The sequence below is a fragment of the Bacillus rossius genome, chromosome 6, assembly GCF_032445375.1.
Source record: "Bacillus rossius redtenbacheri isolate Brsri chromosome 6, Brsri_v3, whole genome shotgun sequence".
Classification (NCBI taxonomy): Eukaryota; Metazoa; Arthropoda; class Insecta; order Phasmatodea; family Bacillidae; genus Bacillus; species Bacillus rossius.
The window spans coordinates 82298649-82314707 of record NC_086334.1 but is presented as its reverse complement, the minus strand read 5'-3'; the positions used below and the strand labels follow the sequence as shown (position 1 = coordinate 82314707).

General features: G+C 38.5%; 1 protein-coding gene across 1 annotated transcript in view; it reads right to left on the bottom strand.

Moving 5' to 3' along the window:
* LOC134533336 (glutamate receptor-interacting protein 1) overlaps nucleotides 1-16059 on the bottom strand; it is a 351603-nt gene that overhangs the window by 207670 nt on the left and 127874 nt on the right. The window contains exon 5 of the mRNA XM_063370854.1: nucleotides 4743-5039. Coding sequence (XP_063226924.1) covers nucleotides 4743-5039 — 297 coding nt within the window. The remainder of the gene's footprint in view (nucleotides 1-4742; nucleotides 5040-16059) is intronic.

The window sequence follows — 16059 nt, the reverse complement described above, 5'->3', positions numbered from 1 at the left end:
CAGGAATTTTCCCCGCAAAGCTGATAATTTTTGGAAATTAAGTCATTTTTCAGGAATTTTGAGTCATTTTTGAGTCCAAAATGACCGCCGAGGCGTCAAATAGGTCGGCCATTGACCCGGCTCTGACTCCACAGCCTGGAAGCCTGTCCTCAGAGCCCCATTTACACACTACTAAAAGTAGTAATTAAAAAAATTCCTTGTCGAAAATCAGTTCCTAAGCCATGATTTTACCGGATCTGTTATAATATATTTAAATTTTCTGTGGTTTCGTGCTCTTATCAATGATGAGCGGTGTTGACGATTATCGGTATATAAAACGCTTATGAAACAATAACATTGCTGGATCTCCGATATCCGGTTATAGAAGAAAGATAGGTTATCTAATTTTTAACTGTGGGGTAGCGCACATCGCCAAACAGAGCGAGCGCATATACTACAATTTCAACTCTTTCACTGCTCTTAGGTATCGCGATAATGCATTTCCTTAACGAAAGACCAGGTCTTGCGTTAGATAGTATCGATTCTCAAAGAGCAATAACTAATTTCTGAACGAAACTCTCTAAACTGTGATTTACTTTCATACGGTTTTCGGTTTTAAAATAATCTTTCAACACCTGTTAAGTTCTTCAAGTATTTAAGCAGTTTTTAAGTTCTTCGAGTAATTGCACATTTTCAAAGTAACGGTTTATACCAGAGTCCTATGCTCGCGATTGACAGAAACAGTTCTGAGCTCTTAATCAACATAAATTTTTTTTCCACAATCAACGTAAACAGTTCCCTGCTCTCGACCGACATAAAACCTTTTGTGCATGCATTCGATTTTTTAAACAACTATCGGTTATTATACAACTATCAGAAAGTGGCAGATATTAATTATTTTGTAATTAATTGGATTTCACACATTAACATTATAAGGTTGTTTCATATGTGTGTCAATAATCTACATATAACTTATGCACGTTCACATTAACCGGAATATGAGCTAAATTTAATAAAATGTGTCATTCATTGAGAAAGTATAAATTTCTTTGTTATAAAAATAATTAAGGTGCCTGGATAAAATGATATATTATTGCATGTGCTACCATGAAGAAATGTATTTTTCTTTTGAATAAAAAAAAACACGTAATTACGCCATAATATTGTTGGCTGCAATGATATTTAACCACTGTTTGCAATTGGAATAGTAAATGATTTAATACAGAACTGAATGCCCAATAAGTGATAGTGTTAACCATCTAATAACCAACTATTCAATAGGAATGATAACTGTCATAACTGCTATTGGAAAATAACCATTTTGCTCATCCCTAGCTGCTATATGTGTTTAATGGTGGCAAGCAACGTATATTTAACAAATGTTATGAATATTTGATTGTTCTTTATTTAACTTATTTTAATATCTTCACCTCAATTTTCATTTTGCTAAATACCTTTCACATTTGCTTTTGAACTTCGAGATCATCCACTGTCTTCGCAGTTCTAAACCAACACACAACAGTCAGTTTTTTACGAAACCATGAATAAATAATGTGCAGTGACTTTGGTTCGATTTATAAACGTACTCTGAAACCATCAGTGACGTCATCCAAGGTGATCGCCATCAGCAATCGGCAGTAGTGGTGACCACCAGTGAACATTGGATTCGATATTGCACACACACAACAAAATGGCCAAGCACAGCTGACGAGGTGAGGGGTATTTGGGGCAGAAATATAGGAGAGAGGTGGTGGGTGAAGTAGAGGTGAAGAGCGAGGTTCAGGTGAGGTGGAGAGTTAAGTGGATTGTGAGGTGATTTGGAGGTTGTGGCAGTGTGTGACAGTAAGGGTGAGGGAGAAGGGGAGATTGTTGTAAAGGAGGTTTTGCCACAAATTTTATTTTCACCTAAATCCTCTAAGTTAAACTTTGTTAACTCATTTTTCACCCTGATCAAATAATTCCTACTAGAGTCCCACGACATTTTATCAATGCCTCAACTGATACCCCAATGTGATTTCACCAATGCTAGTATGAGCTCTCATTTTTCTCCCTACCTTGGACCAATAACGCGACTAGTAACAGTGTCCGACTTCGAATCCGAGAGCTCTTTTCTAAGCATCCTAACAGGGCATTCAAATCCCCAGAGCTCAGCTTAGACTAGCAGCACCAGTCATGCCCCATTATAATGTTCCAGGGCTGTCAAGCACATATCGGTGCTCAACCAAAGACTTTTCTCACGAGCCAGAAGATCCCCACTTCCCTATTTTCCACGAACAACAGCCGACCACTGACTGGGGCCATTAACCTCAGCTCCCGGCGAGCCTAAATCAAGCTCTTCTCACTGGCTAGTGAAATGCCTGCCATCACCACCTCGCGATGAAAACTACAACCACTTACATTTAGTGAATTCTAGCCGCCCCTACCTCTCCTCTACCTAGTTCCCTTATTGCCTGACAGAACGCGCACCAGTTGGTCCCTTAAGGCCTGGCTAACACTGGCCCCCTGGCGGGACTTTGGTGAACTAACCACCAGTATGGTTCACCGGCGCACCGACGGAGCGGGCGTGATCACCGTTAGTTAGGCTACCTTCCACCTTCTTTATTTTTTCTTTTGGTCAGTGGAGCGAGCCCTCCACGCGCTTTTTCTAGCCAATCAAAGGCCAGTTTCCTCACTCCATAAGCCTCAGGCCTATGGCCCAAGTTTTAACTACATGCATCCCTATAGATTGAGAGATTCGTCCTCCTGCAGTCACCGCGGTCGCATCTCGCCGGAGCTTTTTGCCCGCGACTTTATCTGACAGCGTTCTCGCCGTGACTAAATTAATAGGTTGTGATCCCTTAATTTCGGGAGTGTTTCCTAAGTTTTTTACTTTTTTATTTCCTAGTTGGCTAGACGACATAAGCTCGGACTAGTAACTAGGCTAATCTCGTGCCATGTCTCGCGCCGGACTACCGCGAGCACTCGTGCTGTCTCTTCCGAGGGAGTGAGCCTCTTCATTCCACCCCAGACTGGTCAGTGGCAAATTCAAAAACCCTTTTGGCTAAAGTTGCCACCCCATTTAACTTTTTGCCCTAACTTCTTGCCTAATTTTTTATTCTCGACCACTGGATACATTTTTTGGTTCCATTGGGGTGCAATAATTAGTGCAAGAATTAGTGAAAGAATTAGTGCAAGAGCGCAGGGTTTTCTCCGGCTCAAGTCCATCCCTGAAGTCTACTACATTAATGCCTTTCCCTCTTGAATGAATTCCACGAGTCTCCCCGCTTCTAGTCACCGGCCGTGAACAGTCAACAATCAGATATTGTTAAATCAAATTGTTTATGATCCCGCATTTGTTGGGCTAGCAACTATATTATTCATTGATGTTATATTTTTTTTGTACAAATAAGATTGTTTAATTTGTGCCAGTTGCAACCTTTTAGTAATTGATAATTTCTAATGGCTGTAAACCAAACAACCCCCACCCCATTTATTATGATCTTTGTAATTCTAAACTCCTGAAAATATCAAAATAAAATAATTGAAACAATTACTAACAAAAAAGGGTAAGCTTTAAGCAAACTACTTTTTTTATTTATTACTTTACATACAATCCATTTTCTACTTCCTATTATGGAAATTAAATTCCTTTTGTTTATGTTTCACTCTTGTGTAACTACTGAGTATATGGTTATGTGTTCCCCCCCCCCTTAAAGCAGCTGTAACAAGGTGAAGGAGAATGTTGGAATAGATGAGGTGGAGCTGAATACTCTTAATGTGGGTTGCCTATGAGGAGAGAGAGGTGGAGTGGTGGATAACAAGTGTGCATGATTGGATACACTTTGTGTGGGAAAAATTGAGCCCATAAACCCTACATTTCCCCTGTTTTTAAAGGCATGTGATATTGCACTTTAGATTGTCATCATATTCGTACACAATATGCATAACCAAGTGTATTTTTAATGTTTTTCTTATTCAGCACATCAATGCAACATCTATTCCTTAATAAGGATTGTTTGTCGAAAATAGCAGACCAGAAAGACTTCTAATCATTGCAATGTTCTTATTATAGATTTTTCTAGCCTAATATAAGGCCAATGAATGAATATATTTGTTTTCATTTACTACAATATTTTAAAACATCATGTACAATTTGTTTTGACAGGCAGTCAGAAAGATCTAAAGGATCGTTGAGTGCAATACAGTGGAGTATAACAGTCCTCTCAGGACCACATACTTAACACTATGAAAGATGTAACTATAATCAGGGTTTTAAATAAAGCCTTTGATGTATAACTCATATAATAATTTAAAAAATATTTAATTATAGAAAATATAAACATTCTCAGCTAAAGTCAAAAAATTATATTTTTGATAAAGGTACTTTATATGCAAATTTCTTAGAGAGTATGCAGCAATTTTATTGTTCTGAATTAAATATTAATACCCCTATTTATCCACATGAAACTTACACAAAAGTCCTTAATGCTGTCAGTTATAGCTTTCTCATTCAAAAATCTTAATAATCATAAAAGTAAAATAAATATAAGTACCTACATAAAATGTGTTCACAAAAGGATCCACAATTTTCGTAATGATAAAGTTGTCTGCCTGTCCAAATTATGAATAAAGATGCCCTAAAATAAAACGATTATGGAATTCAAAAAGTTATTCACAGGATCATTTAAAGATAACTAAAATTACTGCATATAAACAAGTAGATAAAAATATGAGTCTCATCCACTTATAAAGGAAAAGGAAACAGTAGTAACTGGACGGGGTACCTGTCTGCGGTGCTGCCCGGCCGCACCGACTCTATGACGATGGTGTCGCTCAAACTGCCTGACTCCACCCGCAGCTTGACTCCGAGCTCGTGGTTCAGAGGTCGCTCAACCTCCACGTAGAGCGGGCCTGTAGCCTGCAGCACCGCAGCAAGCACGCTCACGTTGTACTGCACGACCAGCGTGGTCACAGTTCTGGCGGAGCCATTGAGCAGTGTCTGCGCCTCCTCCAGAGTTGCTCCAGAGAGTGGCATGCCATCCACCGCCATCAGCAGGTCTCCGGGACGAAGTGTACCCTCCCTTCAACAAACAACATGTAACCATTGACACTGAGCAGCGCACAAGTCTTCTTCACGAACAGTTAACAGCTTCTGTTTTTATTTCACTTGGGCAAGGAATAGATGTTGTATTGATGTGCTGAATTAGAAAAGAATTTAAAATACACTTGGTTATGCATATTGTGTATGAATATGATGAAAATCTAAAGTGAAATACCACATGCATTTATGAACATGGGGTGTAGGGTTTATGGGTTAAATGTTTCCCACACAAAGTGTATCCAATCATGCACACTTGCCATCCACCACTCCACCTCTCTCACCTCATAGGCAACCCAATTTAAGAGTATCCAGATCCACCTCATCCACCCTAATATTCCCCAATGTTCTCCTTCATATTGTTACAACCCTTGTGTAGTTAAAAACAACTTTACATTAATTTAGTTTTTAAAGCCCATGGAAGCTTTGTGATGCAAATGATGTTTCCTGTGACCGAGGGCACTGGACTATCACCTGTACTCAATACTGAGCGACGCCTCTACCTCCTGCAAAGTCACCACACAGCTCCACATCGTCCACTACCGCCAAATGGTACTACAACGGATGTGTACCCTGTGACATAAAGCACCAGCTGTCACATCTGCAATTAACATTAAGCACCGCCAGTGAGTACGGAGAGCAATAGAGACCTGACTCGTTTATACGAAATGCTGATAATCATGGTACAAAATTAATGTACACCTACTATAACTAAGTGAGAAACATCTTGTATTTATGGAACACCCTGGTTGTTTTGGCACACCATGTCATAATTATGTTTGTCGTCTGCTGCCAATGGCCATCTTTATTTCCAAAAGCGAGGGGATTTTTTTTATTGTTATTTTATACAAAAATCCTCCAGAGGTACGGGACCGAAACGAGGGGCGCACATCATGTTGAGGTTAGATTGCGGAGAGAATAGCCAATCGGCTAGGAAGTCAGTAGGAAAATAAACAAATATATATTGTCTCAAATTATGTTACGCCTTTGGGTTGCTATAGTAGCAGTGTCGTTTGCTACAGGGTGCCATCTTTAATTTTAAATTTTTTCTGGAAGAGAGAGCCATATAAAGTAGTAGCTGTTGCCATTAATTGTGACAAGTTAAAGCACAAAGATTTTCCGCTAGGGAGTGCCATCTTAAAATTTAAAAATATTTCCTTAAGGGTGCCATGTTTAAATTTCAAAAAGTGGCTGGTAGAAAGCATCCATATCAGCCATATTTTAAACAGGACTCGTTTTTTTACATACAAATTATTGTGCACGTGGAAAGTTTCCATACCCTACAACACTCACCATATGGATTAAATAAATCACACATGTTAAATAGCTTTAAGCACGACATTCCCAAGGATTAACTCTTTTAACTGCTTTACCTGTTAAGCTGCACCAAGAAAGCTCTTAAGCACTCCATCCATATTGAAGTCAAAAAAGTTGCCACTTTGGATTAAAATGTGTAGTTATAGTGCACCTAAGGATGTGTTCCTTATCATGCACAAACGAGATGCATAATAAGGTTTCCTTTTTTTTTTTTTGCTGTAATTTTATGTTTCTTAAAATTAAATTATAATTATTTGTAATAGCATGTTTATTTATCGGGAAAGACTAAAATTGTAGTCTGGGTTATAGGCAACCTATCTATATAAAAATGTTAAGTTGGTTTGTGTGAGCTTCAAAAACTTAAAAAGTTCTGCACCGATTGAGCTCAAATTTTGACACGATATTACCTGCTTCAAAGATGGTTTCTATCTATTCTTCGCGTCAGTTTCATACCCGCAACCGCGAGAAAAGAGTTTTTTTAACGGTTAGCCGTGTGCCAGCAACCGCGCCATCTGCCGGAAGCGAGAGGAACAACTCTATACTAGCCAACGAGAACCGCGGTCACGCGTGAAACATTAACTGTTACCAATTAAATTGTTTATTGACAAAAAAATGTATCCACAAATCGTAAGTAGAGGTTATGTTTTGTATGAGAGATGGACAGAAAAAAAATATATATTTTATAATTATTATTTAACGATAGTAGTATAGGAATGTATGTCCGAGGTCTGGGTCCTGGGTGTGGATTGAAGATTGTTTACATTCTGACGTCACGGTGGCCATCTTGGGTGAGAGTAACGGGACACAGTGTAACGGGACACAGTGTAACGGGACACAGCGTAACAGGACAAGTAGATCACAGCAGCAATTTTGGACCGCCATTTTGTTTTCTCGAACATTCCGACGTTGTGTTTACCGCCATATTGGATGATGACGTCACTGTTGCAATTTTCGTTACAGTCGCCATCTTTAACTTTTCTATTTATTATCCGATTTTAAAGAAAAAAACTTACAAATTTATAAAAAAATTCATTTAATAAATTTTAATAAATTATTTATAAAAATGTACATTTACGACACGGAGTTCGGCGTCCTCGGTTCGAACCCGGTGGGGGCAAAAAAAATAAAAATGGCAACCGAACCTTCCCCCCGTTGTGGCTGCTAGCAGACTGACTCCCACCACTTTTTTTCAAAGCAAATATATCGCCAGTGAGCATGACGTCATGTCCGCCATCTTGAAAATCCGTAATTTTAATGCTAGAGATTCAGGAAAAAATTTAAAAATCATTAAAAAAATTAATCAACCTAATTAAATAATAAAAAAATCCTTAAAACAACCATTGCACTTTTCGTGACGGTGGCCATCTTGAAATCACCCGCTGGAGATCACCATCTTGTTTTCGTCCACTAGAGTGTGCTGATACCATGTTAGTATAATTATCTGGTCACCACACCTTTGACCTTGACCTTGAAATTTGACCTTGACCTTGAAATTTGACTTTGTCCTTGTCGACCATCATGGTTCCGACATTTTATGTTCAGTACATGCTACCAGAAGCTACCACCTGCTGGAGTACACCATCTTGTGTATGTACTCGTATTATAGAGAACATTTCCATCTGGATAATTTTATTCTAACCCGCTACAGTGCAGTTAATATTTATTACCGATGTGACCCGCCATCTTGAAATTTGGGAGCCATTTGGAAATCATGTAATAATTTAGCTATAAATTCGGGAAAAAATCCAAAATTCATCAAAAAAAATCACTCATTAACTTAAATATTGATTCGATCCGCTCCAGTCCTTGGTTCGATAATCGATCGATGCAATAATGTTTAATTTTATGAAAAAAATAATAATTTCAATAAACCACATTCAACATTCTTAAAGAGACTTTAAATCCTCTACTACCATCATCCTATCAGACATCAAGACCAACATCTTGGAATATTCGTAATAATTAACCAAGAAATTCAGGAAAAAGTTAAAAATTTATTAAATAAATTTGTAAACAATATACTGATTAATTATGTCGACTAAGGTCCTTGGCACGATCCTGGACGAAGCTAAAATAAATTTAATTTAAATACCAGGAAAGTGTAAGGTTCGAGAAATAAAACACCACAAAGTCTTTTACAAACATAATATTTATTACACAATTTCTATCCTACTACAGGATCACTTGCGAAATCCAGCAATCTTATAAACATTTAGCACTGCATAGACGTGAAACGACTACTTCTTAGCTCCAACAGCTCCAAATGCTCCAAATGCTCCAACAGCTCCAACAGCTCCTACAATTGCCTTTGCTTTCAACAGCTCCAATGATATTGGGCTACAACGCTACGAGTCTAAGAGACTACGAGGCTACAAGGCTACAAGTCTAAAATGTTCTAGCTGGTTCCGAGTTATACATGGCTGCGAGACTGCATGACTAAAAGACCGCATGGCTGCGAAACTACATGTCTATGAATCTACATGGATACAAGTCTACTCGGCTCCAACATGCAATGTATACAGAGTACACACAGGAAACGGAACGTACACACAGTACACACAGGAAACGGAACATATACACACAGTACACACAGGAAACAGAACGTACAAACAGTACACACATGAAACGGAACGTACACACAGGAAACGGAACGTACACACAGTACACACAGGAAACAGAACGTACACACAGTACACACAGGAAACGGAATGATCACACTTACAGTAGCGGAAACACACAGGCTTATTTCGAAATCAGAATACAAGACATAACAAATTTAATTTTTACTTTCAATATTTAATTACTTCTCAACATTACACAAATACAAGTAAAAGAAGCCATTACTGTATGTAGCCAGCTTTTCTCAGTTCTTTGAGTATGAAGAATATTTCTTTGATGCACGAATAATTTCCTGCACAAAACGAGCCATGTAGAAGTCTTAGCCGGTCAACCAATATGTTTGGATCTTTCCATGATGTGTAATCAATCTCTTCTACCACCATCTTACTTGCTTGTTTATCATAAATACTTTTAATATCACAATCGTCCCAGTGATCATAATAAGCATTATCAGATTTATTTATTATAACACGACGTTTCCATCGCTTCGGTCTCAGGACATTGCCACATTCTTCGATCTTGTCAGCTCTAGGTGCTTCATAACATTATATGCCTTTGTCAACAGCCTCAGAGTCACTGTAACTGTAATACCCCAAGTGTCTTAAAGAATAATTAGGTAATTAGATAAAAAGATTTGGAAACTCTGAATGCTGGGGCCTTAATTGATAGCTATAAAAGTCAACAACAGAGGCGACACTAGGAGTAAATAAAGAAAATTTAGAGACTCCCTACGAACACTTGGGAGAAAAAGGATCGTTATTATATATTAAGTAAATAAAAACAACTGTTACATCTATAGACTTCCTTATTTTATTAAACATTGTTCTTTCTTTTTTTTATGGATTAAATTTTCCTTAGTAACATCTGTTTTTCATTGATAAGTGATCTTACTTAAATTCCTCACAATTACTCTTATTATATTATATTCTTTGAACTTATTTACTATCGGGCCGGCCCTGAATGTTTTACAAAAATAACAATACTTAAGAACATTAATGAAATCAACATTGGTAACTTTAAGGGTTGTACATATAGTCCTTGCAAAACATAATATAAATGTCTTATCCTCGACTTGCTTTTACTGTCCGCTGTCTTAACTGGGTTACACTATTTTTTTTTTGAGTTCGTGAATAGAATAATAGAATTATGCGGGTATCACCCGGGGCTGTAGGTAGACGGTGATAGAGGTAGTAGGTCTAAAGATGGTGGATTATGCTCAGGAACCGACTCCAGTGGGTCCTGGCAGAGGATTTTGGCTGCCCCAAACTTGGAACCCTGTCTGAAACAGAAGTCCAAATTCGAAAGAATTAGACCTGTTTCCAGACAGTATACTTAAATGGCGCAAAAGGCCAATAGAAGGAAAATTAAAGGGGGGGATGACGTCAAGTCTTACCAAAACAGAGTGTTGGTCCTGGCGCTCAGGAGAGGGCGTCTCGTCTCCGAAAACCCGAACCACGATGCGCGGTAGACACGGAAGTCATCATGAGTTAAAAAATTATGTATATCTATAATTTAAAAAAAAAAAACCAAGGTTCTCTACTTTCAACTAAACTACTGACAGGTTAATATTAATTTTAGATAGGGACTTCATCCCTCTAGTCTGAGAAGACTACATAATATACGTTGCGATGTCGATGATTCGCCGAAGATCGCAGATATTAATGGTACCAGTCAGTCAGGAGGCGCGCACCGAAGTAAGTTCATTGCGGGATATCACCAGAAGCGCAGGGTCTCTAGAGAATGGGAGGGGGGGTGTGCTCTGAGCCGAAAATTACCGAGTCCACCCGAAGGTGTCCGGCATAAAAAAAATTAGATCTTACTGGAGTGACTGCGCGACTGAGGCGCTTTCTTTTGGTGGCGAGAAGAAGTACTAATAAATCGACTAGTAACCGACGAGTGTCAAGCTAGGGGGTAATGGAGTAACCATAGGTGCCACCTAGCGGCTTGAGACATAAGGGGGAGAGAGGTTGACGTTACCTCCGCGCGAGCGCTGGTGTCGGCGCTGCCGACGCCCACAAGTGGCGTTAGTGACCACAGCCGTCGCTAGATGTCGTTAAAGTCCAGAATCGTAACTGCGGCTGTCAAGCCTGAGATGGCCTTGACTTCGGTTAACGTACCCGTGCGGTCGTCGCTCCTAGCTTCACTTCTGAGAAGAAAGGGTGGGTGAGCAGGAGGGGGATGGCTTCAAAAAATGCATGGTCTGTGGGACGCAAGGCCCACGGGATCCTCCTGTCGTGTCTTGCTGCTAGTGAACCTTATACCGATTCGTGACAGAGTTAGCAGGGCTCAGCACTGCTTCACAAGCTGCTCTAGGCAAAAGTGGTCACGCGAAGAAATAAAGTTACCGGCCCTCGACGTGCCTGGAGGCGGGAGAAATATTAGCCAGAATGCTAGCCTAGCATGAGGCTGGGAAAGAAAATCAGCTCGTCTCTGAGAACAAAGGCTGAGGGCCTGGCTGTAAAGAAAATAAGATGAGAGAAAAAAAATATTTCCAAAAATATTTAACATTACAAAATTTTAAATAAAACGTGCCTAAATCCCTAATACACGGCACATAACAATCACTGTAGAAGACATACTCTTAACCAGATTACCGTATGAATTTGCTATCGATGATGTCAAAGTGTTTTCATCGTCTTGATGCTTTCTTTTTAGGAGTCCATCATTTTTACAAAGAATGGAGGATCTACTGAATATAGGGTTGAATGTATTCTCACTTTTCACGTTGTTGATACTTCCATTAGTTTCAGTCTTCCCGCAGCCATTAGCATCCTTCAATTTATGTTCTTCCTCACGATCGGGTGAGCTTATACCATCACGCTCAGGACAAGGAAAATTATTGTCGTAATGCAGATCACTCTTCTTTAGTCTAGTGGATCCATCGGTGTCCTCTATGCCGTTACATGTTCTACCATGTCTTTTTAAGCTGTCAATTCGTGTTAACAACCTGCTACAACGATTACAGCTTAACATGTTGCGTAGTGGGTTTCTAGCATAATAATTCTTCTCATGACAAAATCCTTGCTACAGTATCTACAGCGGCTTCCTTCCAATTCAGCTGCAGATAACAAACCATGATCCATGGTAGCTTCTGTGACTTATGTTAGATACAAACTATCAGTTTTCTCCAATTGGAACCATTTCTTAAATAGAATTTTTTAAATATTTCATCAGCGAGAGTTAAGTTATCTAATGCAAAGCAAATTGATGCAAGTAGTTCTGGCTCTCATCAACAGATGTCGCCACGTGTTGCTTGCAGGTAAATAATATCTATTTCATTAATGCGGGATGCGGAATGCTCACTATCGATCGCAAAATAAGGTTGGCTTCGCTAGACTCCAAGGAGAAGGAAGTTCGTCCTTCCTGTTAGTGCTTCTTAGATTTCTCAAAGATTATTATTATTCGACTGAGTAATGATTTTTCTTTAAAATTTCCACCTGATTAAATATTACTAGTGATGATTAAGTAGCAGAAGTTCACTAATTAAATGCAACCTTGAATAAATATGACATGCTTCAGTAAGTAAAAAAAATCCTTAATGCAAAGATCAATTCCTCATCAGTAACCAGAAGCACTCGGAGAAAACCCTCAGATGTCTAGTAAGAAATAATCAGAAGCACCCAGAAAAAAACATCAAAATATTGTCAAGAATAATCAGGAGCACACGGAGAAAACCACCATAATATTGACAAGAATAATCGGAAGCACACGGAGAAAACAACCAAAAGTTTTCTATGATATCATAAAATTACCAAAAAAAAATTAATAAAAAATTAAAAAGAAAAAAAAAACATTCTGCTAGCTTGTGAACTTCTCTTTGATGTGCAAAGTTAGAGTTCTAGTACAAGCCAAAATCAGTTTTTGAATTTTTTTCGTTTTTTTTTCAAATATTTAATAATTTTTTTTTTGTAATTACATGATATCAAAGAAAACTTGTGGCGGTTTTCTCCGTGTGCTTCTGATTATTCTTGTCAATATTATGGTGGTTTTCTCCGTGTGCTCCCGTTTATTCTTGACAATATTATGGTGGATTTCTCCGTGTGCTCCTGATTATTCTTGTCAATATTATGGTAGTTTTCTCCGGGTGCTCCTGATAATTCTTGTCAATATTATGGTGGTTTTCTTCGTGTGCTCCTGATTATTATTGTCAATATTTTGATGGTTTTCTCCGTGTGCTTCCGATTATTCTTGAAAATATTATGGTAGTTTCCTCCGGGTGCTCCTGATCATTCTTGTCAATATTTTGAAGGGTTTTCTCCGTGTGCTTCCGATTATTCTTGACAATATTATGGTGGTTTTTTCCGTGTGCTCCTGATTATTCTCGACAATATTTTGATGGTTTTCTCTAGGTGCTTCGGATTATTCTTGACTAGACATCTGATAGTTTTCTCCGAGTGCTTCTGGTTACTGATTAGCAATTAATCTCTGCATGAAGGATTTTTTTACTTAATGAGGCATGTCAAATTATCAAGGTTGCATTTAATTAGTGAACTTCTGCTACTTAATCATCATTTGTAATATTTTTATCAGGTGGAAAAAAAATCATTACTCTGTCGAATAATAATAATCACTGAGAAATCTAAGAAGCACTAACAGGAAGGACGAACTTCCTTCTCCTTGAAGTCTAGCAAAGCCAACCTTCCTTTGCGATCGATAGTGAGCATTCCGCATCCCGCATTAATGAAATAGATATTATTTTCCTGCAAGCAACACGTGGTGACATCTGTTGATGACAGCCAGAACTACTTGCATCAATTTGCTTTGCATTAGATAACTTAACTCTCGCTGATGAAATATTTAAAAAATTCTATTTAAGAAATGGTTCCAATTGGAGAAAACTGATACTTTGTATCAACATTAGTCACAGAAGCTACCATGGATCATGGTTTGTTATCTGCAGCTGAATCGGAAGGAAGCCACTGTAGATACTGTGGCAAGGATTTTTTCATGAGAGCAATGATTGTGCTAGAAACCCACTACGCAACATGTTAAGCTGTAATCGGTGTAGCAGTTTGTTAACACGAATTGACAGCTTAAAAGAAATGGTAGAACATGTAAAGTCAAGACTACTTATGGCATAGAGGACACCAATGAATCCACTAGGCTAAAGAAGAATGATCTGTATTACGACAATAATTTTCCTTGTCCTGAGCGTGATGGTATTAGCTCACCCGATTGTGAGGAAGAAAATAAATTGAAGGATGCTAATGGCTTCGGGAAGACTGAAACTAATGGAAGTATCAACAACATGAAAAGTGAGAATACATTCAAGCCTATATTCAGTAGGTCCTCCATTCGTTGTAAAAATGATGGACTCCTAAAAAGGAAGCATGAAGACGATGAAGACACTTCGACATCATCGATAGCGAATTCATACGGTAATCTGGGTGAAGAGGATGTCTCCTACAGTGATTGTTACAGTGACTCTAAGGCTGTTGACAAAGGCATAGACTGTGATAAAGCACCTAGAGCTGACACGATCGAAGAATGTGGCGATGTCCTGAGACCGAAGCGATGGAAACGTCATGTTATAAAACTGATAATGCTTATTACGATCACTGGGACGATTGTGATATTAACAGTATTTATAATAAACAAGTAAGTAAGATTGTGGTAGAAGATATTGATTACACATCATGGAAAGATCCAAACATATTGGTTGACCGGCTAAGACTTCTACATGGTACGCTTTGTGCAGGAAACTATTCGTGCATCAAAGAAATATCCTTCATTCTCAAAGAACTGAGGAAAGCTGGCTATATACAATAATGGCTTCTTTTACTTGTATTTGTGTAGTGTTGAGAAGTAATTAAATATTGAAAGTAAAAATTTAATGTTTTTATTTCTTGTATTCTGATTTCCAACTAAGCCTGTGTGTTTCCGCTACTGTATGTGTGATCATTCCGTTTCCTGTGTGTACGTTCCGTTTCCTGTGTGTACTGTGTGTACGTTCCGTTTCCTGTGTGTACTGTGTGTACGTTCCGTTTCCTGTGTGTACTCTGTGTACGTTCCGTTTCCTGTGTGTACTGTATGTACGTTTCGTTTCCTGTGTGTACTGTATGTACGTTCCGTTTCCTGTGTGTACTGTGTGTATACGACCCGTTTCCTGTGTGTACTTAGTGTACGTTCCGTTTCCTGTGTGTACTCTGTGTACGTTCCGTTTCCTGTGTGAACTGTGTGTATACGTTCCGTTTCCTGTGTGAACTGCGTGTACGTTTAGTTTCCTGCGTGTACTGTGTGAACATTGCGTGTTGGATCCGCATAGACTTGTTTCCATGTAGCTTCATAGACATGTAGTTTCGTAGCCATGCGGTCTTTTAGTCATGCAGTCTCGCAGCCATGTATAACTCGCAACCAGCTAGATCCTTTTAGACTCGTAGCCTTGTAGCCTCGTAGTCTCTTAGACTCGTAGTTTTGTAGCCCAATATCATTGGAGCTGTTGAAAGAAAAGGCAGTTGGAGCATTTTGAACTGTTGGAGCATTTGGAGCTGTTGGAGCTAAGAAGTAGTCGTTGCACGTCTATGCAGGGCTAAATGTTTATAAGATTGCTGGCTTTCGCAAGTGATCCTGTAGTAGGATAGAAATTGTGTAATAAATATTATGTTTGTAAAAGACTTTGTGGTCTTTTATTTCTTGAACCTTACACTTTTCTGGTATTTAAATTAAATTTATTTTAGCTTCGTCCAGGATCGTGCCAAGGACCTTAGTCGGCCTAATGAATCAGTATATTGTTTGCAAATTTATTTAATGAATTTTTAATTTTTTCCTGAATTTCTTGGTTAATTATTACGAATATTCCAAGATATTGGTCTTCATGTCTGATAGGATGATGGTAGTAGAGGATTTAAAGTCTCTTTAAGAGGCCACTCCAGTGTTTCAGGGGCACTACGCAACCCGCGTTAACCTCATAAGATTCAATGCTATTTTCATTTTGCTTATAACTTATTAACTAATATAGATTTCGAAATGATGCTTGCTTGATATGTAAGACAACGATGCTCTTGTTAAAGCCCCTTTCTTCAAAAACGTGCATAAAATATTGTTCAAACCTAGACATTACACTTATG